Below are 21,804 nucleotides of genomic sequence, written 5' to 3'. Positions count from 1 at the left end.
TGCAGTTCTGGTCGCCATATCTCAAAAATTATATAGCAGAATTATAAAAGGTACAGAGAAGAATGACAAAAATGATAAAAGAGATGGGATGACTTCCCTCCAAGAAAAGGCTAAAGCGGCTAGGGCTCTTCAACTTGAAGAAGAGATGGCTCAGGGGTGATATGATAGAGGTCTATAAAATGATGAATGGATGGAAAGGGTAGATATGAATTGCTGGTTCATGCGTTCCAAAAATACTAGAATTAGAGGGCATGTGATGAAGTTACTAAGGAGTAGATTTAAAAAAAAAACAGAGAAAATATTTCTTCACACAATGTGTAATTAAACTCTGGAATTTATTGCCAGAGAATGTGGTGAAATCAGCTTAACAGGGTTTTAAATAAAAGTGTGGATAATTTCCTAAAAGAGAAGTTCATAAGCCATTATTGAGAAGAATGTGTACCTAGTGATTTTCTGTAGGCGACAGATGGCGGTGGAGAGAAAGAAAAAATATTAATATGCAAAGGTCAGATATAGGCTGAGATGGAAGAAATTCTTGGTATGGTCAAAACTTGACAAGAAACAAGAAATGTGACAACCAAATTTTCCCCAAAATTGATGACTATAGTAATGTGATAAGAGGCCCCCCTGATACACCACCACAGCCTAGATTAATTATGTAGGTTACATATGCCACCTAGTGGTCATTGTCAATGCCTGATGCTAGATATTACAGTCAATGCTTTTTGACAATATTTTTAAGGATTGCTATAATATTTGTAGTACTATAAGGATAGAAATAATATTAGAATTTAAGGTATAACAATTTATGATCAGATTTAAGTAGCATTGCAGCTGAAAAATACAGCATAAATTGAGATTAAAGTTTTGAATTTCTATTAGGATGGGTTGCTTGTAAAGCAGGGGTATCAAAGTCCCTCCTCGAGGGCCGTAATCCAGTCGGGTTTTCAGGATTTCCCCAATGAATATGCATGAGATCTATTTGCATGCACTGCTTTCATTGTCTGCTAATAGATCTCATGCATATTCATTGGGGAAATCCTGAACCCAGACTAGATTACGGCCCTCGAGGAGAGACTTTGACATCCCTGTTGTAAAGAGAGAGAGGAAGCCACATTTCTGAAGCATATTTCTTCAGTATATTTAGAAATAATGTACACACGATGTCTCACATTATGTTCTGCAAAATGCTTTACACCTGTCCAAATTGCTATAAGAGAAAGAAACCCAAGCTTAGATATGAAGATAAGTCATACGTTGCTTTTAGGAGACAGGAAGTAGCTACAGAAGGAGAAACCACAAGATTAGCATTGTGACCATGGAAAAGTGAATATGCTAATTGAGTAGACTGCCTTGCAAGAATGTAAAAAAAAAAATAAAAAAAATTAGCTTCTGCAAGAGACTGACTGAGGATGTATGCATTCCCCTAGGTACAAATGCTCTGTTACTTCCTTTCCATCCAATAAAACTAATATAGGAAATATTTTGTTCATCCTTTGTACCTTCTGTAGTCCTCTATGGTTTACTTGCAATATGTTGGCACAGGCATAAGGAGTCTCTTCTCAGGACAGGAGACCACCGTCACTCCTAGCGAATCTAGTCATTTCCTGTAACAGGACCTTTGCAGCCTGGTCGCATTACCACTAGCAGGTGGGCTAGCACACAGTGGGTTGATATGAATACATGCTTTTGGGTTCACCGATTTCCTGTTCACATGTGATCTTTGGTATTTTTAGTCTAAGGGTAAGAAGCAACACATGCAAATGTGGCCCTGAGGGCTGTGGAGCAACTGACTGCTGAGCATCCAAAGTCTGTACATGCAGGTGATGGATCAGCTCATAGACCCTTTCTGGATGTGAAACTGCTTTTGTATTTAAGTCTGCGAGTTCCAGATATGAATGGTGTCTAGAGCTTTGGGAACGGAGAGTAGGAATATGATCCTTGCCAGGAAGGGTGGGGATAAAAAATATGAAGTGTGTGATAAATCATCTAAGGAAGTATAAGGAATGGGTGAGCCTAGTCTGCAGGGGAGGAACACTGATGAAGGTAGAGTGAGAGGGAACCTAATGGGGGGCAAGATAAGTCAGGTCAGGAGAGAGTAGAGTAGGTATAGGGGGTGGGGGGCACTTAGCATTCTATCCCCAAAACAAAAGCTAAAATGCATTGGGAGAAAGAAGTGAGAGGAGGAAGATGACATTAAGACAGAAAGAAGTAGGGATGGTCTGAGAGAAAAGAAAGTATTTAGTGTTTACAGGTTAAATAGGGAAGAGGGAATATTGAGGATTGGCTGGAAGAGGGAAAATGTGGATTGGGTGGACTGAAGACAGTGTGAATGTGGTGTAGATGGACTGGGAGTAAGATGGCAAACTGGTGATAAACTGGGGGGTTGAAGAGGGAGAGAGACTGAAGAGACGTACTACCATAGCATTTATTTAGCCACAAGACCTTCCTGTGGCACCACCTGTGACACCACCAGCTGTGTTTACAACCCACCATGCTTTAATTTATTTTATATGGATTTGGTAATCTGTGCCGAGTTGAGCACCCCCAATCATTTTGAAAAGTTGGCTCCTATGCTTATAATCCTGGACAAGCCATTTAACTTCTTTGGCCCCGGTAAAAAACACAAAACAAAAAACAACAACTTAACACATGTTAAGTTTTAGTAAATGAGCCCTGAGTGCAACTTGGCCTATAGGTATAAAATGGACAGCATAAAATTTTGCGCACACAAAATTTCAGTAAAAAGGTCCCTTAGAATGTGAAAGTACTAGGGACAGAGAAAGTACCTATATATAAATATGTAAACTACTTTAGTTGTACCACAGAAAGGTGGTATATCAAATCCATGACCTTTGCCCCCTTACCATTCTTTGTACTTAGTTTATATGAAAAATTAATAAAAATATTTTTAAAATACTGTACCTAAATATATGAATGAATAAGTGAAAAAATTCAAATAAAAAATCAGCTATCATAAAAATTTTAATTAGTCTAAGGGAGAAAAATGGCTGTGTTGCGAATTATTCCATTTTGTTAAATTTCTTTGATTACAGTTTTAACAATACAGCTTTTTTGTAGGGGTGGGGTTATGTATTCAATTATGTATTCACATTTAGGGCACCTTGTATAATTCCTATGGGCTGCGTTGCATTTGCTGTGTCGGGACTTGCTACCATGGTTTTGTATATGGGGCCTCTGAATTTTTAAAAATTAATTATTTTCTATTAATACTTTTTTTTGTTCCTTGTGGTACCTAACCTCACTGTTTCATCCTAACCATGAACTGAACAACAGCAACATAAGAAAGAGTTTTCAGGACCACATATGGGGGTTGATTGCATCAGCTGGGTTAATGAAGGTACATTAAAATCTATTTTTAAAATATTCAGAGCAGCTAATTCAGCCCCCCCCCTCTTTTACAATACCGCAAAAGCAGGTTTTAGCACAGCCCGGCACGCTGAATGCTCTGCGCTGCTCCAAATGCTCACAGGAACTCTATGAGCATCTGGAGCAGCGCAAAGCATCGGAAGCAGCGCAGAGCATTCAGTGTGCCGAGCTGTGCTAAAAACCACTTTCATGGTTTTGTAAAAGGGGGAGTTAGCTAAGTTTATAATGATAAAATGTCCATCTTAAGTTCAGACAAAAACCTATCAAAAATTAATTTTTTTAACATTCTTTAATTTTTTTACATGGCTGTGGCTTAGTTTTACTAGTACATATTTCTGCTGAACTTTAAGGGATTAGCTACACTGTAATCAAAGCTCATAAGCCACCCCAAGATCTAGACCAGTGGTTCCCAACCCTCTCCTGGAGGACCACCAGGCCAGTCTGGTTTTCAGGATAGCCCTCATGAATATGCATGGAGCAGATTTGCATGCCTGGCACCTCCATTATATGCAGATCTCTCTCATGCATATTCATGAGGACTATCCTGAAAACCCAACTGGCCTGGTGGTCCTCCAGGACAGGGTTGGGAACCATTGCTCTAGACCACAATGTTCATTCATCAAACTCAAGAGGTTTAATTCAAATCTTGTTTTTACTAAAGAGAACCAAAGCTTTTTCATACATCAGTCTTCAAATCAAAAACAAATTTAAATATATACATAATCCATCTAAGTTCTGCAGAAGTTCTCAGCTGCATGAACAGTTGAACATCTGGAGATATGCAAGCCATGACATTTTTTCTTATGCTACAAAAAAGCATTTACATGTTGGCTAGGGAGAGATGCAGCCTTGCCTAGTAGGCAGTCACACCTCTGTAGGATTTCTGCACATCTCTGAATTTCACAGATTTGAGGCAACATATGCAGTTATACATACCATTCTGCATGCATCATCCTTTACAGACCAGTTGTGCTTTATTAAACAATTACTCAAACAGATTTTCAGATATTTCAGGAGCTTCTACTTAGAACTGTATTTTGAGTAATGGTGTAATCTATGTTCATTAGAGTTAGACCTTTCATCATGACTAGAATGTGCAGAACCAGACTATTGTTCCAGTGAATCAAGTTGCATGAACTGGTTCCAAACTTAAGTGCCATCTATTTCGCTGTGAGAAGTCCAGCAGGCTTTAACCCATTTGTCAGTATTCAGAGTAATTGACTGAAGGCTGTGATCTCCCTCTGTTCCACATATTTTGCTATTTTCTGATAGTTCCACATCCTGACATGGTATCAATTGTGGACCATTAGTAGGAGAGGTATCTCCTTCCTCATCTGTCAAGATTTCTTGGTGATGTGAGTCAGCTGAGCTTTCACATAATCCAGTGTAGTCATGATCAACAACTATAGTACCTTGGGAGAGGTAATGCCCATCTGAAAGAGAAATAATTCAGATGCAGTATTACCGGTAATATTTGTCTAACAATAATAAGACCAGAACAGGCCAGCAATGTAATAAAAAAAAATCTGAAAATAAGAATATTAATTGTCCATTTCAGTAACTCGTGGACTTGGTAATTTAATAAAAGGTGGTATTGGCTCATTTTTTGAAAATGTTGGGGGGGGGGGGGAGTTGGGTTCTGAACTACAGCTTTTTGTAATCCTTAGAAATTCTGCTGGTCTGGTGTTTTTCAAAACACTCCCAAGGTAAGGTCCAGGAAAACCCCACAGGCTTGTTTTTGGTGCAATTTTGCTGGCGGTGGCCATATTGGACTTTGGCACTGGTTACAAAAACCAAACAGCTTGTGCTCAAGCTCCTGATAAATCAGAGATGCGAGCAGCTATGGAGGGACATCCCCTGAGCTAAAAAAAATACTGAAGCAGACTGGCTAGCTAGGTGTTCCAGAGGGCTGATCCTGCTAGCAGAACACTTCCACAGCGTGAGTCTGTCTTTTCTTAGGCAGAGGTCCCAACAAATGGGCTTAGACTGAACACTTACAAAAAAATTACCCCAAAATAAAAAAAACCACCACACAGCAGAACAGAAACACTTCTGAGCAACTTGCTTGCAGAAAAATAACTGGGGGGAGGGGGGCAGGAGCAGCTCCCTAGGAGGGGAGGGGCCTTAGATGCCTAGGCCATCAGAGCCTTAGGCTCCTCCGTGGCACATCTCAGGATGCACCGAGAAGGGAATGGTCCACCCCTTTGAAGAGGGATACCTGCTGGCTGGAGGGAGTAGGCATCCCTCTGGCCGGTCTTTGTGAAGGGGGGTATGGGCACGATGTGGTGGGGGGAGTGGGCATCCCTCCCGCTGCCAGGGAGGGTATTTGACAGTGGCAGGGGGAGGGAGTGGACATCCCTCTTGCCTATCTTCAATTTTGGGTCTTTTTTTTTTGGCATGGGGGAGGTGACTGAGCAGTCTTACCTTACTTTCCTGTCAGTGCCTGAGGCAATCAGCACTCTGACACTGATTAGAAAATAAGGCTACGACAGTTCAAACCTTGCCAGAAAAATTTGCCCGCAAATATACTACAATGAGGTTAGGGAATCACCTGGCGATGACAGAGAATGGCCTGAGTGTTCATTTTAATATTAATGACCTCATTGTACTACATTTGCATGGCAGAGGCAGAGATAGCTAGAAAACTCGGAAAAGAACAGGGTGAGCTGTCCTGATCATCACCGGTAAAATACTGCCCCACTAAACTGCTGGATAAGGTTTATTGACTATGTTAAAGGCAATGTTAAGTTTTGAGAACCTTCTCCACTCTGAGCAAATGTGAGGAGTTACAGTGGCAAGGACAGAGGTGGGGGAAAATACTGATATCTGCATGATGCATTAGATATCAGAAATATACATTTCCCACAAGAATAAGCAGGAAAACATTTGCATAGTCCTGGGGAAATAGCTGGTTAACACTTGGCAATGTGCTGTAATTTGTCAGCAAGCATTTTGTTGGTCCAGTTATTTCTGTCCACATTGCCAAGGATATACTTCAGCTGCCAGAAGTAAAGCACAAATAACAAACCTGTATATCACTCTTTATCCATGTGTTTCACATTCTTAGGTAAATGAGTATGCAAGACCTCCTTTCTCAGTCCATCACCCCATCATGTATTTCTTCCCTATCCAATTACAAAGTTACAAAATAATCCAACAATGATCAACACCTGCACAGCTGTTGCCTGAAATTCTGGTCTCCTAGGTTCTAATTGTCCTACTAGCATCTTGCCACCAGCAAAAGTATAGCCTGGGTCTGTCTGGAAAGCTACATGAGTGTCATCTACTAGTTCTAGACCAGTGTTTCTTAACTGGTCCTGGCCTTGCCAGTCAGATTTTCAGGATAGCCACACTGAATGTTCATTAACTTACACTGCCTCCATTACATGCAAATTTCTTTCATCCTTATTCATTGTGGCTATCCTGAAAACCTGACTGGCAAGGGGGTACTCCAGGATTGAGTTGAGAAACACGGTTCTACACATTTTTCTGCTGAAAATTTCAAATGAGACCTTGAACTACCACAGCAAACAATTGCAGGTTTCATTTATAAGCTTCATTATGAAATGCTTTTTTAATTTCCTGTTTATTATGAATTATAGCCAATATTTACCTTGTTCAATCGACCCTCTTAGATAGGGTTTCAGATGAGACATTTTGATAGGTCTTTTAAGTCTGACACCAGTGGCATCTCTTAGTATTGCACACCCGTTGTCTGTGATATAATCAATAATGCAGGGGCCAATCCACTCTGACTGGAAACGCCCATCCTTCCACCAGTTTTTCCTTTGTCGAAGTACTTCGTGTCCTACCTTCAGAAGAAAAGGGTTCAAGTGTTTTCGCTTTCTTTTAAGATTTTTGCTTTTCTCTTGATGTTCTACAGGCATGCTTCCTACCACCTATATGTAGAAAGGGGATTTTTTAAAAAGCTGAATTAAGACTCTAAGTAAAGTTCTTTGCAAGCAAAAACTACATATTATCTAGAAACAGCCTACCTAATTTTGTAAATAAGAAAGTATACAGAAGAGGGTATTTAAAATAAAATCTACATATATTTAAGAACGTCACAATATTTTAACCTTTATTTTTGTCATGTTTATGTGGTTGGTATTTGTTAAGCATTTACTTGCTAACATTAAAGCAGGCTGTAAGGGTACTGAGTATTTCATCACTTTCATGCAACTGATATTTACTTGATTTCCAAATACTATCCTCAAAAAGATCATTAGGGTGTTTTTATTCATTTTATAATATATGTGTATATCATGATGAATTTATTTGAAAAGGGGATAGAAGATCTCTACTGAATATATTATTTTCTTACAGTAGGTTGATTTGGGCTGAAGAAGCAGCAATGCAACCTTGGACAAGAGAGTCTCAGCCACTGCATAACAGTGATGCCTAGTGGTCAGAATCAGAGGCTGTGCGTATTGAGAGCTAGATGCACTAAAACCAGTTGTTAAAAGACCACGTGGGTCGCTGTGGGTCAGTTTTTTGGCCGATTTCTAAATGGCGATCAATGTTCAAACAGTTTCCCGTGCAAATGATTAATGTGGAGGGGAGGTCGTAATCCCAACCAATTGCTCAGTTAGAAAATGGCTCTCACACATGCGCAGAGCCGGTTTGGGGAAACAGCTAAGCAGCAGGGGAAGCCCCAAAGTATCCTCCTGCCACTTAGCTGTTCGGGGCTTCTTTTCTTTTGTTTTTAATGGCCCCATAAAAAAAAGGTGAGTCAAGCTGCATCCCTTCCTGATGAGCCCCCCCCCCAGGTGACCCCTGGAAGAAAAATAAAGAGAGGCAGGGATGCCCACTCCCTCCTGCCACCACATATTCCCCCCATGCCAAACCTACCCTCCCCTGCCAGGACCTCCTTTCCTAAAATCAACAGGAGGGATGCCCACTCCCTCCTGCCACTATATATCACCCCTCCCCTCCCCCCCCCCCCACAGAACCAACCCCCCCGCCAGGACTACACTCCCACCCATACTTTACAAAAAATTAGGAGGGATGTACACTCCCTCCTTCCACCAGAAGCCCCCCCCCCCGAACCACCTCCCACACCCCTGTACCTCTATGTGAAACAGACAGCAGGAGGGATGCCCAGTCCTTCCTGCTTGCAGGCCTGCCACTCCAAAATGGTGGTCCTTCCCTTTTCTGGTGCTAGTCCAGTCTGAGCATAACAGAACGAGATACAGGCAGGCAGCCAGCCAGTTGGAAATCGTTCTTTTGGAAACAGGATGCCCCAACCTGTTTGGATCAAATGAGATGAAGAGTTGGAGAGAAGTACGATGAGGCTTTGTCCGGTTGATGTAATAGGCCAAGACACGTTTACAGTCCAGAGTGTCTGTTTAACTTTCAAAATCCTATATGGTATCCTCCCTCCCTTTATCCCTCTTTCTTGGAATTCCTCAAACCCTAATACCACCAGATCCTCACACAAATTAAAACTATCCTTCCCCTCGCTAAAAGGCATTTCCCACACAGGAAAGCTAGGGACCTCCCTCCACTTCAAAATCACTGAGCTCTGGAACAACCTTACCGCCCCTCTTCAGAACTTGAGCTCTCTCCAAGTTTTCCGCAAACATGCTGAGGAAAGTTAGATCCTGCTTCCATCAAAAACATTTTACCCTCCTTATCCAATCCATCATCCTCTCCAGATTGAACTATTGCAACTCTATCTACTTAAGCCTAACTAAGAAAAACCTCCACAGACTCCAACGGATTCAGAATGCCGCGGCCAAGCTCATCTTCGCTAAAAGTAAATTTGACCATGTCTCCCCGCTCCTGGCCAAGCTCCACTGGCTTCCGATAATCGCCAGGGTCCACTATAAATGCGCCTGTTTAACTTTCAAAATCCTATATGGTATCCTCCCTCCCTTTATCCCTCTTTCTTGGAATTCCTCAAACCCTAATACTACCAGATCCTCCCACAAATTAAAACTATCCTTCCCTTCGCTAAAAGGCATTTCCCACACAGGAAAGCTAGGGACCTCCCTCCACTTCAAAATCACTGAGCTCTGGAACAACCTTACCTCCCCTCTTCGGAACTTGAGCTCTCTCCAAGTTTTCCGCAAATATCTGAAAACCTGGCTTTTCTCAAAAAATGTAAGTCTCCCTCCAACTTAGGAATCAAGGAAACTCTTATATCTTGGCATCCCAAGTCCTCTAAATTTTCTTCACACTTCTACCTCTAACCCTCTGTTGTAGTTCCTTCCTATTTCTCCTACTGTAAACCACGTCGAGCTCTACGAACGTGGAGATGATACGGTATACAAACCTAAGGATTAGATTAGATTAGAAGGCTGCAACACCGGAGTTGTTTCTGTCGGTGTAGAATGACATGGTGTCGACTTGGATGGCGCCATTGACTTCAGAAGCAGAGTCAAGTCTCCTTCCATCACGACACCGAAGAGAAGTTTCTGTTGATCAGGCGGTTCTTCAATGTTCTTTTTTGAAGAGAAGAGCAGAGACAACAAGTTTCCGGATGGTGCTCATGCCCAAAGCACTGGAGACACCAGCGATGCAAGTCAGTTACTGAGATGGGCCAAACACAATGTCCATACTTTTTAAAACCCGTCTGTGGGTGGGACATCGATGGGAAAACGGCCCCAGCAAGATCAAAATTGCAGGCCAAGGTGGTCGAACAGGCCCTGCCGAGACGGACCCATGAAAGAGAAAAAATGAAAATATTTAGGCTTTTTTTTTTTTTTTTTTACACAGAATTAATCGAAAATAAGAAAGAAATGACTAAAAGTCCATGAGAGCAGGAAGACAGCAAGAAAAATATTACAACGGCTGTTCAAAAAGTGTCTTCTTAGCTCCGTAGAAACTAAGAAACTAAGGGACCGCATGCCTACGTCGGGTGGGAAGGCACTTGCGCATGTGCAGTGCGGGCTATTGCAAACTTTCTAAAGACTTAAAGTGACTATGCATTTTCAAAGTGGTCCGTACTGGAGCTCCGTCGGTGACATCACCCATCAGTGAGAATATGCTGCCTGCTTGTCCTGGGATAAAAGGATGAACCAGAATGCCCTCCTTGCAAAAGGCTGCCGCCACCACTACTATAATTTTGGTGAAAGACTGCAGCCAGACCAAAAAGAGTTGCACAAAAGTGACAGTGCTGCCTTAAAATCGCAAAGTGAAGAAAGCGCTGATGGGAAGCCCGAATCGGAACATGCAGGTAGGTCTCAGTCAGGTCAAGAGAAGTCAGAAAGTCCCCAGGTTGAACAGCAAGAATTATGGACTTCAGGGTTTCTATGTGAAAAAACAGAACCCAGAGTGCTCTGTTGACAGTCTTCAGATCCAAAATGGGTCAAAAAGACCCCTCTTTCTTGGGCACCACAAAGTAAATGGAACACCTGCCAGTGCGAACCTCTTGAGGAGGTACTGAACTATCGCTCTGAGGTCCAGCAACCTTTGCAGCATCTAACAAAAACACCCACTTCTTCCAAGTTATCCCCGCAATCAGGCTCCCACCAGAACTGGGGGAAGGACCCGCAGCAAGTTATTGAGCCGGATGGGCAGAAGAGGAGCCACTGGCAGAGCCCCAACTCTCCCTGCGGGCTCCCCAAAAGGACTGCATGCGCTGAAAGAAGCATCCTCTGGAATGGAAAGGAGGTGAGCCACGGCCAAGGCAGTACCTTTAAAATCACACAAACATCCATGGGTGGTGCCACCCCGCGATGCCTGGCGAGGTCAGTCCTCCAGAAGCCAAGGCACCTTAAAATCACTCAAGGTCTAAACAAGCTTACCCAACTCCTCCCCAAAGAGGAAGGAGCCCTGAAAAGGAAATTTACTAAGCTTAGCCTTAGAAGCTGCATCAGCTGACCAACTCTGAAGCCACAGGGCATGGCGAGTAGCTACTCAGAGGGCCATGGACTTGGCCAATGCCCGCAACAGATCATACATGGCATCAGAGAGATAAGAAGCACCAAGCTCAATCTTAGGACCAGTCAGCAGACTCCCAGTCAAGGACCCACTCAGACCACCGGAAACTAAAATAAAAATAAATCAATTTGCAAAATAAAAGCCAAACTGAAATTTTATGATTGATAAAAATAAATATTTTTGAAAATAAAAGATCATTGAACCCTTCAAAAGAATTTGCAATGATTTTAGTCATGGTTATTATTTATTCTTGTTATACTTTCTTTTCTAATTGGCAGGTCAAGAACATAAGAATTGCCGCTGCTGGGTCAGACCAGTGGTCCATCGTGCCCAGCAGTCACCTCCCATGGCAGCCCCTAGGTCAAGGACCTGAGCCCTAACTGAGTCTAGCTTTACCTGTATACGTTCTGGTCTAGCAGTTTACAACACTAAAACATGTAAAAAAAAAAAATTAAGAACTACAATTTTTTTTTACAAATAAGATACATTCACACTTAGGGCTCCTTTTACTAAGGTGCACTAGCGTTTTTAGTGCACGCAGGATATTACCGCATGATACGCGGCTAGAACCAACACCAGCTCAATGCTGGCATTAGCATGTAGCGCGCGCTATTCCACGCGTTAATGCCCTAACGCAGCTTCGTAAAAGGAGCCCTTAAATGTTATTTCTTAAAATTATCATACAGGAAAAGAGGAAAAATAGGGCAGAGGAGAGATGATTTTCCAGTGAAGTTCCAAAGAAACCTTAAACTTAATCAAGGATAAAAGCTTTTAAATTGAATTTAAATGTTTTGAATTGAGTTCTGTTCTTAAAGAGGATGGTAGTGAGTTTCAGCATGAAGGGGTCACAAAGAAAAATGCTGAATGTCTAGTTGACTCAAGCTGAACCAGCTTAAGATTTGGGAGATCGTAATAAATGTGTAGGTGAATAAGGAATTATTACAGAGGAAAGGTAACGTGGAAGACCCATCCGGAGTGCTTTGAAAGTTAATGTTAATAGCTTAAATATTATACATTGCTCTATTGGAAACCCATGAAATTTTTGAAAAATTAGAGAGATGTAATCAAAACATCAAGGAGGGCAGACTAGTTTGATGGCTGTATTTTGGACTGATTTTAGTTTCTTTCTTTTTTTTTATTTTTATCTGGGAGCAGTCTAGATAGATGGTGTTACAGTAGTCCAATCTGATAGTAACCAAGGAGAGAATGAGTGTATGAAAAATATCTGTGTCAAAAGAATGCTTAACTGAACTAAGTTGACTTAGAATAAAAAATCAAATTTTGGAAAGAGAAGATATCTGGTTTGCGAAAGGTAAATAGCAGAAAGATTTGATGGACTTAATAGTATTGAACAGATTTAGGTCTAACCCTGGAGCCAAGAGACTGCCAGTAAACCAGCAGACAATTGTTTTTTTCAGTATTAAGAACAAGTTTGTGAGATGTTAACCATTCTAAAACTAAAATGAGACAATTTTGCAGTGGTTGAAGTGAAACTGAATAAGGATGTGTAGGGAATAAGATCAGTATGTCATCTGCATAAAAATAAAAGGTCCAAAACCAAAAAAGAACTCAACTGCTCCGCAGTAAATATGGTGAAACCAAACACAAAAAGGAAAGAAACTGAAGAAGTGATGTTCATTATGCAGGCATTTATTCAGTCAATAAAATGATGTAGAGTCGCCATTACAGCAGCAGAATCCACATAAGCTTTAAAAGATGGGGGGGGGCCCAACACGGTCTGTATTTCGATTGAAACATCTTCTTCAGGGGTTCAGAGATATTGAGTTCAGAGAGAAAATCCCCAATGTGGATGCAAAGCAAAAATGCAGGAAAATCCTGGTCTTGTGAATCCAAAATCATGCAAAACTTTTGGAATCACTGAGGTAGGAAAAAGAGGGCCAAAAGACCCAACTGAGGTATGAAGAAAAAAAGGAAAAGATAATAATAATAACAATTTATTTTTTATATACCGCTATACCAAAAAGTTCAAAGCGGTTTACAACAAGGAAAGTTAATACATACAGTGTGAATAGAAATAACATAAGAGGTAAAATAAGCAAATAAAATTGGAATAGATCAGTTAAAACATGAGATTTTTTGTGAAAACAAGGAACGTATTAAGATGGGTCTTTAACAATTTTCTAAAATCAAAATAAGAGATAGCCTCTAACATAGTTTTTCCAAGCCCTGTATTCAGTTTAGTGGCCTGGAAAGCGAAAGTTCTCTCAAGATACTTCTTATAGTGACAGGATTTAATAGAGGGATAGTTAAACAGGTTAATCCTACGTATACTCTTGTTAGAGTGACTCAAGAGAAAATGGAGAGCAAGATAGTCTGGTAACATACCGAAAACTGCTTTATAACTGATACTAAAGAATTTAAACAGAACTTTGGACTCTACCAGCAATCAATGAAGTTTTTGATAAAAAGAAATAATGTGCTCCCATTTTTTTAATCCAAAAATGAGGCGATCAGCTGTGTTCTGAATCAGTCTCGGTTTCTTGAGTATTTTCTTGTAAGCCCCTAGATACACAATATTACAGTAATCCAGAATACTCAAAATAGAAGATTGTACCAGCAGACAAAAAGAGGCTTCGTCAAAGAACTTCTTAATGGTGCGGAGCTTCCAGAGTACCGAAATACATTTTTTTAAACACTAAGGGGTCCTTTTATCAAGCTGCAGTAGGGGTTTAACGCACGTAATACCGCCTGCCGCGCTAGCCGCTAATGCCTGCATTGAGCAGACGTTAGATTTTTTTATTTGAAATCTGTTTTTTATTGGCAAAAAGAATAACAACCAACAACCACATGTGACAAATAAGAATTGGTACATTTCCAACTGTATACAAAAGGAGGGTCACCCACCCCCCCAAGAGGACTGGACTCTGATGTCCTCCCGGGTTACAAAGAGCCCCAACCTCCCCTCCCCCCAGAACAGATCCATATCCCCCCTCCCCAAAGTCCCCAGAACAAAGGAAACCAAGGTCAGACAGGTGGGGTAGGATACAACTGCAGTCTGTTCAAAATTTGACTACGACTCCTCAGAGACAAACTGTACAAATAAGGAGACCAAGTACGAACAAAATCTCTGCTCCGGCGATGAGCGGAGTAAGCCAGCTTTGCTTCCCAGCCCATAAGTTTGTGTAATTTATTCCTCCAATACCAAAAGGAGGGAGGAACATCAGCCAGCCAGTGGTTCAAAATATACTTTTTCGCCAGAATATAACATTTACTCAAAAACAATTTTTCAGCAGAGGTATAAACAGGAAATGCAGAGAAGTGAGCAAACAGCATGTGAAACACAGAAAGAGGGACAGGAGTCTGAAGCAAGCCCTGAAGAAAGGAGGCCAAGTCCCCCCAAAAACCCTGAATACTCTCACAACTCCAAAGGCCGTGAAAGTAAGAATTCACTTCAGTGAGGCAAGTGAGACAGTGTTGGGTATCCACACAGCTCATATAGTAAGCCTGGCTCTGGGAGGTATAGGCCCTCAACAGGGTTCTATAGTGGCACTCACGAAGCTCCGCATTGTATACTAAAACCGAGACTCGTCGGAGAGCTCGGCGCAACAAATCCGCCCCAAGCTCCCTCCCCAAATCCCACCGCCAAGCCTCCAATACAAAACAGAAGTCTCGAGGAGGCTCCAGGGCCCCAAGCTGTTGATGAAAATAGGAGATCGAGACTCAAGGCTCTGGATCCTCCCCCCTCCCTCCAAGAAGGCTCGAAATCAAAGCCCAAAGGCTAAAGAAAGGGAATCCCTAGGGAGAGATCTACATAGTGCCGCAACTGACAGTGAGCGTAAGCTAGGCCAAGGGAAGAAAGACCACAGTGCTGCAAATCCACGCTGGACCTGAGCTCCCCATCATCCCGCAACACCTGAAAAAGGAACTCAAAGCCCCTAGCCCGCCATTTACCGAAAACCGAAGGAACCAACCCCGGAGGGAAAGAAAGGTTACCAGTCAGAGGTAGCAACACACTGACATGGGAGTCCTGATGCCACAAGGGGAAAATCCGCCGCCATACCTCCCAAAGAGGTTTAAACAAGACACTGCGTCGACTAGGAACAGGCACCACCGCCAACCGAGCATGAAGAAGAGACAGAAGGTGAATAGGATAAAAATAATCACGCTCGAGGGAGACGTCAGTATACAGAGAAGGACCCAAAACCCAATCCCGAATATGCCGCAGAAGACAAGCCTGATTATAAAGAACAATATTCGGCACCCCTAAGCCTCGCCGGTACCACGAGCACACCAGCAACTGCCACCGCATTTTAGGCTTCCTACCCCCCCAACAGAACCGCGAGAGCAGAGAGTTGAAAGTTCAGACATCCTTGCGCAAGAGACACAGAGGAAGTGTCTGCAGAACGTACAACCATTTAGGGAACAGCACCATCCGAAAGAGATGCGCTCTCCCCATCAAGGAGAGCAGCAAATCACACCAAGTAGCCAAGACCGAACCCGTGAAAGACAATAGACACGCTACGTTCAACCGGTAAAGCTCCTGAACATCCATAGAGAGCTGGATCCCCAAGTAGCGAAAAGAGGAGTCAGCCCATTTCAACGGAAAGGTCCCCCCCAAGACTCTCGGAGCCATGGCGAAGAGGCTAATGCCTCAGACTTAGTCAGATTCAGCGCAAAACCCGAAAAATCCCCAAATTCCCGAACACTCTCCAGTAGAGTAGGCAGAGAACGATATAGATCAGACAGGAAGACCAGGAGGTCGTCAGTAAATGCTGCCACATTAAAATGGATAGCACCCTGTTGCAAGCCACTGATATCCACATTAGATTGCAGCTCCCGAATCAACGGGTCCAAATAAAGCACAAAAAGTAACGGCGAAAGAGGGCAGCCCTGACGGGTACCCCTCCGAATTGAAAAGGAGGCCAAAAGGCCCCCATTCACTGAGTTCTGCGCCGCCGGATCACTATACAACGCCTGAATAGCATTAAAAAAGAAGAGGCCAAATCCGTACGCTCGGAGCACGGCAGAGAGAAACTCCCACCTCACCCGGTCAAAAGCCTTTTCGGCGTCAAAGCTAATAAGTAGAGCGGGGGTGCCCTCCAAGCTGGCTCTCTCCAAAGCCAGCAAGATACAACAAATATTTTTGGATACCGGGTGATCATGCACAAAGCCCACCTGCTGTTCAGACACCAGGGAGGGCAGCACCTGGGCCAAGCAATTAGCCAGCACTTTTGCCATCAATTTTGTCTCAGAATTAAACAGGGAAATAGGCCGATAGGATTCCGGCAAAACCGGGTCCCGGCCTGGCTTCGGAAGAACGATAATCTGAGCAAGATTTAAATAGCGGGGCAAGAAACCCTTAGCCACACTCAAGTTAAAGATCTCGGACAAAACCGGGGCGATCTCAGTAACAAGCAATTTGTATAACTCACCACAGTAGCCATCGAGCCCTGGAGATTTACCCAACGGACTAGCACGAATCACCCATTCCACCTCCTCCTCAGCAATAGGACGATCCAGCATATCCGAGTCCCCGACAGAAAGACGGGGCAGATCCAAACTGTCCAAATAGACCTGTCTGTCAAGGAGGTCCAGGCCAGGCAAATCATACAGAGCAGCGAAGAAGTCAAAATGCAGGGCACCCGGGAGTCCCGCAACGCTGCCACACCTGACTTCCCACGATGAGGGCGGGCCAGCAGCTGACTATTCTTATTGGCAAACAGAAACAGTTGAAACGTTTAGTGATCCCGAGATCGCCGCACCCCCTGGTGCAAAAGTACATTCAATTCCTGCTATGCCTCTAAAGGTTTCGTCTTGAGCTCCAAAGAAGCTCGACTGGCATAGTGCCACCGCAGGGCCAGAACCCTATGTTCCAAAGCGAAAATGGCCCTGTGGCGCATTTTGGTCTCGTGGGCCATAAATCCCATAATTTCACCAAGTAACACAGCCTTCGCCGCTTCCCAATAAAGGATGGGGTCCTCTCTATGCTCTTGATTAGTACATTTAAAGTCCCTCTACTTATGCAACAAAAAATCATGAAAACAAGCATTCTGGTACAAATGACAAGGGAATTTCCAATGGGTACCACCCTCCCTGGAGGGCCCCCAATGCCAATCTAGGCCTACCCACACATGATCCGAAATCTGAATGGGGCCAAGCACCGCCTCCTGAACCACAGGAAGCAGTTCTCTGGAAATAAGAATAAGATTGATCCGTAAGATCAATCCGAGAAAACATACTATGGGCCCTAGAGAGATGAGAATAATCCCGCTCCACTGGGTGCAAAACTCGCCAAACATCCAACAAGTCGAGGGAAGAAGCCAAAAGCTGAGCCCCAGTACAAGGCTTCCCTACCTGTGGAAGAAGAGAGATCCAGCCTTGGGTCTGGAACCTCATTAAAGTCCCCCCAAAGTATCAGGGGAACAGTCCCAAATTGTAGCAAGAGAGTACGCAGCTTCCTAAAAAACTTGGCAGAGGGATTATTAGGAGCATAAAGATTACATAAGAGCAGGGGTTTATTGTTAAGTGTAACCGAAGCGATAACGTATCGGCCTCCAGGGTCTCTGAGAACCCTGTGAGTCTGCAGCTGAAGGCCCTTGCGGAATAGAATCACTACCCCTCCCTTCGCCCCAGAGCCGTAGCCTCCAAATGGTCTCCCACCCACTATGTACAGAGCTTAGCATGTTCTACAGATGACAACCGAGTTTCCTGTAGGAAAGCCAAGGAAGCTCGTCTCCGATTCAGCAACTGCAAAATTATCATTTGATAGGGGAGTGGATCCCCCCCACATTCCAAGAAATCAATTTATGTTCCAGGAAAAACCAGATAAAGAAAAAGCAGCAAGTACAATATAACCCATGTAGCAGAACCAGAGAAGTGTCCCAGCCACCACCTCCTCAGCCATAGCAAATACCAAGGAAACCTCCATTCCCCCACCTGTCTGAACCAAGGAATACCCCAGCCCCTAAACAAACTCGCCCCACCTCCTCCCGGAAAACCCCCACCTCCCCTGCCCACTCCCCACCCTCCCATCACCCCTGCAACCCATCCCCCACACCACAACCCAAGGGTTGTCACTTCCAGAAAGCAAAATACGCCCATTACAGGATCACAACAATGCCCTAAAGCCATTCCCCCACCCCAAGCCTAAAAAAAAAAAACAAGGAACAAAGAGGAAGGAAAACCAGGCTCCCCCACCCTAGTAGCCTAAAGAACTAGCAACCCAAAGAATAACCAAGATCAAGGGAGACCTCAAACCCAGCTCCCCCCTCCCCAAACCCAGCCAAAGTTCAGAAGGCAGGCAAAGAGGGACCGAACATAAGAAACAAGGGTATAAGCAGACCAATATGCCAGCCTCCAACCCCATACCCGCTGTAGAGGAGCTAGCGAAGCTATGCGAACTGCTATACTCCCAAGTTGGCAAGCTACTTGCTCACAACACCCAAGCCCCACACAGTCACACCACAGCCCACCAACCCAAAGGAAGCCCCCAAACAACACCCCATTTATTCCACTCATACACTCCCCCCACTCCCCACCAGTAAATAGCACAGGCACCGCTACAGCACTCATACCGTGCCCCCAAGGAGGGCGAAAGCAAGGCCAGCACCAAACCATTAGTCCAATATAAAGCAGACAAACCTCTCCCTGGGGTCATCGCCATAGGCCCAAAGCCCCAGTCAGGCCCCTAGGGGATCTCCAACAGAGCAGCACAAAATCCAACAGGGCTCAGGAGGAGGCAGCAGGGATCAACAAAACGCTGAGCAGCCTCAGGAAAATCAAAATGATGTGCTTTACCTGAGAGCATCACCCGCAAACGTGCCAGGTATTGCAAAGAAAAGGGTATGTTGTGGTAAATTAGCGCAGAGCAGAGCAGGGAAACTTGCGTCGGGCCTGGGAAACCTCCACAGAATAGTCTTGGAAACAGAGGACGGAGGTGTTGTTATATTGAAGTTTATTCCCCTGCCGCAGAGCTTGGAGCACCTCAATCTTATGACGGTAGTTCAAAAGCCGGCATATCACCACCCACGGCCGATCCGCGCCGTCCCTTCGCTGCCCCCAAGTTGGATTCTCTGCATCAGCGCTTTGCCACACTGACCTCCGAAGTCCGGGATACATAGCAGTGGGTCAGCAATGCCGAGGACTCGGTTCAGCAGATTGCACAGGAGCAGGGCATGCAGGCCTGGCGGTACTTCGGGCTAAGGTGGGGGACCTTGAAAACCGGTCCCGCCAGAACAACTTGCGGTTTATTGGCCTGCTTGAGTCTATTGCGGAGAGTGATCTGGGGGATGTCTTGGAGTGGTGGCTTGACAGAGTCCCTGGCTTTCCCGCAAAAATTGGGCCCTTTACATATCGAACAGGCCCTTTTGATCACTTTTCTCCTCAACAATGAATTTCCTGTCTAATTACTTCTCTTTCTTCCCCTCTTGAAGTCAGTCAATTTGTACCTTTGCTTAATCTTTTGTAAACCACATAGAACTTCACGGTATTGCGGTATATAAGCTGTTATTATTATTATACTATACTTTATTCTTTTCCCAAACGGGGGGATGCTGTGTGTATACCCCATGTCTTTTTGAATTGCATAAAAACAAAAGAATAGCCTCTTTGGGATATGTGCAGTGTATAAATAAACAGTTTGTATTTGACAACCCTGACTCAAATCAAAAAGAAGTTGGACACTACAGCACAGGAGTTAAGAGCTCAGAGGAGCGTCTGTTGCTCAGTATAGGGTGATTTTGTGGTACAATTGGTTATGTTTCCATGCTCGGGGAGTTTCAGAAAGAAGAATGTGAGTGAGTTTGGGGGGGAGGGGTTATGGTTGATATTACAGGGGAAAGGGCGTATGAATTTGTCAGTAACTTTTAAAAAAACTTTTCAGAGACGCTGGATCTGGACATTAGGGGGTGGATAGAGGAGGAGACAGAGAGAGAGAAAAGGACCTTGAGGAGGGGTGGGAAAGTAGACTTAAACCAAAAGGGAGGGGGAAGACAGGGCAGATGCTGGACTAGAGGGGTATAGAGGGAGAGAAAGAGACTGCAGAGAGGGGAAACACCCTGAACCGAGGAGAGAGATATGCATATACCAGGTCCTGGGGAGGTGGAAGACAATGAGAGAGAGATACAGAAAGACCTGAAACAAAGGTGGGAGGACTCGAAAAGCTAGCAGAAGGAAGATAAAGGGAGAAACCTGAAACGAAGGGGGCAGATGTTGAACTTGGGGGTGTATAGAGGGAAGAGAGAAAGAGATTCAAGAGAGTTGGAAAGATTCTGGATCAACGAGGAAGGAAGGAGAGAGAGAGAGAGAGAGTCAGAGAAAGACCTGGAAGAAAGGAGAACAAATGCTGGGGATGGAGGGTATTCGTAAGCAACAGAGAGACAGAGGCCTGGACCAAAGGGGCAGACTAGATGGGCCATTTGGTCTTTATCTGCCATCATCTTTCTATGACATGAGGCAGATGCTGGACTATGGGAGGTGCAGACAGAGAAGAGACGGGGAGGGGGGGAAGACCCTAAGGAAAAACAGAAAGATGAAAGATCATAACAGAGGAGGGAGAGAAAGGGAGACATGTTGCCAATAGGGGTAGAGGAGAGAGGAAGGAAAGTTGGACTCATGGAGGGACAGAGAGAGATATTGGTTGGGTAAGGAATGAGGTCCGAGGAGGGGAAGCGTGCAGGAAGCAGAAAGAAATAAATATTGGATGCACAGTCAGAAGGAAGTGCAACCAGAGACTTATGAAATCACCAGACAACAAAGGTAGGAAAAATGATTTTATTTTCAATTTAGTGATCGAAATGTGTCAGTTTTGAGAATTTATAATCTGCTATCTATGTTTTGCACTATAGTTGTTACTGAGGTGACATTGCATATTTTAGTCATCTGCCTTGACCACTTTGAAAAATAAAACAAATAAATGATAATTATCATTTTCTCTGCATACAGTGTGCTTTGTGTTTTTTTAAAAAAATTTGTGGTTACCACTGTGAATTAATAAGATTATATTGTGTATGAATGGAAGAAATTGCATTACAATTAGTACAATTATAAATGGGGGTGGGGTAAGGGGCAGAGCTTGGGCTGGGGTACTTGGTTGGTATTTGTTAGACTTAGGGGGTACTTGACTTGAAAAAGCTGAGAAACACTGGTCTAGGTGACAATGGAGTTCACGCAGTAAGGGCCCCTTTTACAAGGCCACAGTAGCAATTCTCACATGGCAAATTCACCAAAGTCCATTCAATTCCTATGGGCTTCAGTGCATTTGCTATGGCAGAATTGCTATTGCAGCTTTGTATAAGGAGCCCTAAGCCAGGAACTACTGTCTCTGTGCTATGCCTTAAACAAAAACCATATTGCCGGGGATGCAAAGCATTAACTGATTCAACATGAGTTTGAAGTTGATTGAATATCACTCTCCCAAGTACGGTAGCTTTGAAAGAAATGGAAGGTTTGATACTTGCCAGTAGTTATTCGGAATAAAAGGATCTGCATTACTTTTTTACAAGGTTGGCTTAAATGCTACTGGAACACTGCCTAAGTGTCAACCCTTAAAAAAGGGAGTCATATTGA

General features: G+C 43.7%; 1 protein-coding gene across 3 annotated transcripts in view; it reads right to left on the bottom strand.

The window, feature by feature from the left end:
* Positions 1-3,897: 3,897 nt before the first annotated feature.
* GIN1 (gypsy retrotransposon integrase 1) overlaps positions 3,898-21,804 on the bottom strand; it is a 74,016-nt gene continuing 56,109 nt past the window's right edge. For 2 of the 3 annotated variants that reach the window (XM_033929178.1, XM_033929176.1), the window contains exons 7-8: positions 7,004-7,289; positions 3,899-4,823 (exon numbers count right to left, since the gene is read on the bottom strand). In XM_033929178.1, the coding sequence (XP_033785069.1) occupies positions 4,540-4,823; positions 7,004-7,289 (570 nt within the window). In that variant the 3' untranslated portion in view covers positions 3,899-4,539. Of the gene's footprint in view, positions 4,824-7,003; positions 7,290-21,804 lie in introns of all 3 variants that reach the window. The other variant, XM_033929179.1, reaches the window with a different exon arrangement.

The sequence above is a fragment of the Geotrypetes seraphini genome, chromosome 1 (genome assembly GCF_902459505.1).
Source record: "Geotrypetes seraphini chromosome 1, aGeoSer1.1, whole genome shotgun sequence".
Lineage (NCBI taxonomy): Eukaryota > Metazoa > Chordata > Amphibia > Gymnophiona > Dermophiidae > Geotrypetes > Geotrypetes seraphini.
The sequence above is the reverse complement of the archived record's forward strand: the minus strand, read 5'-3'. Positions and strand labels throughout refer to the sequence as shown.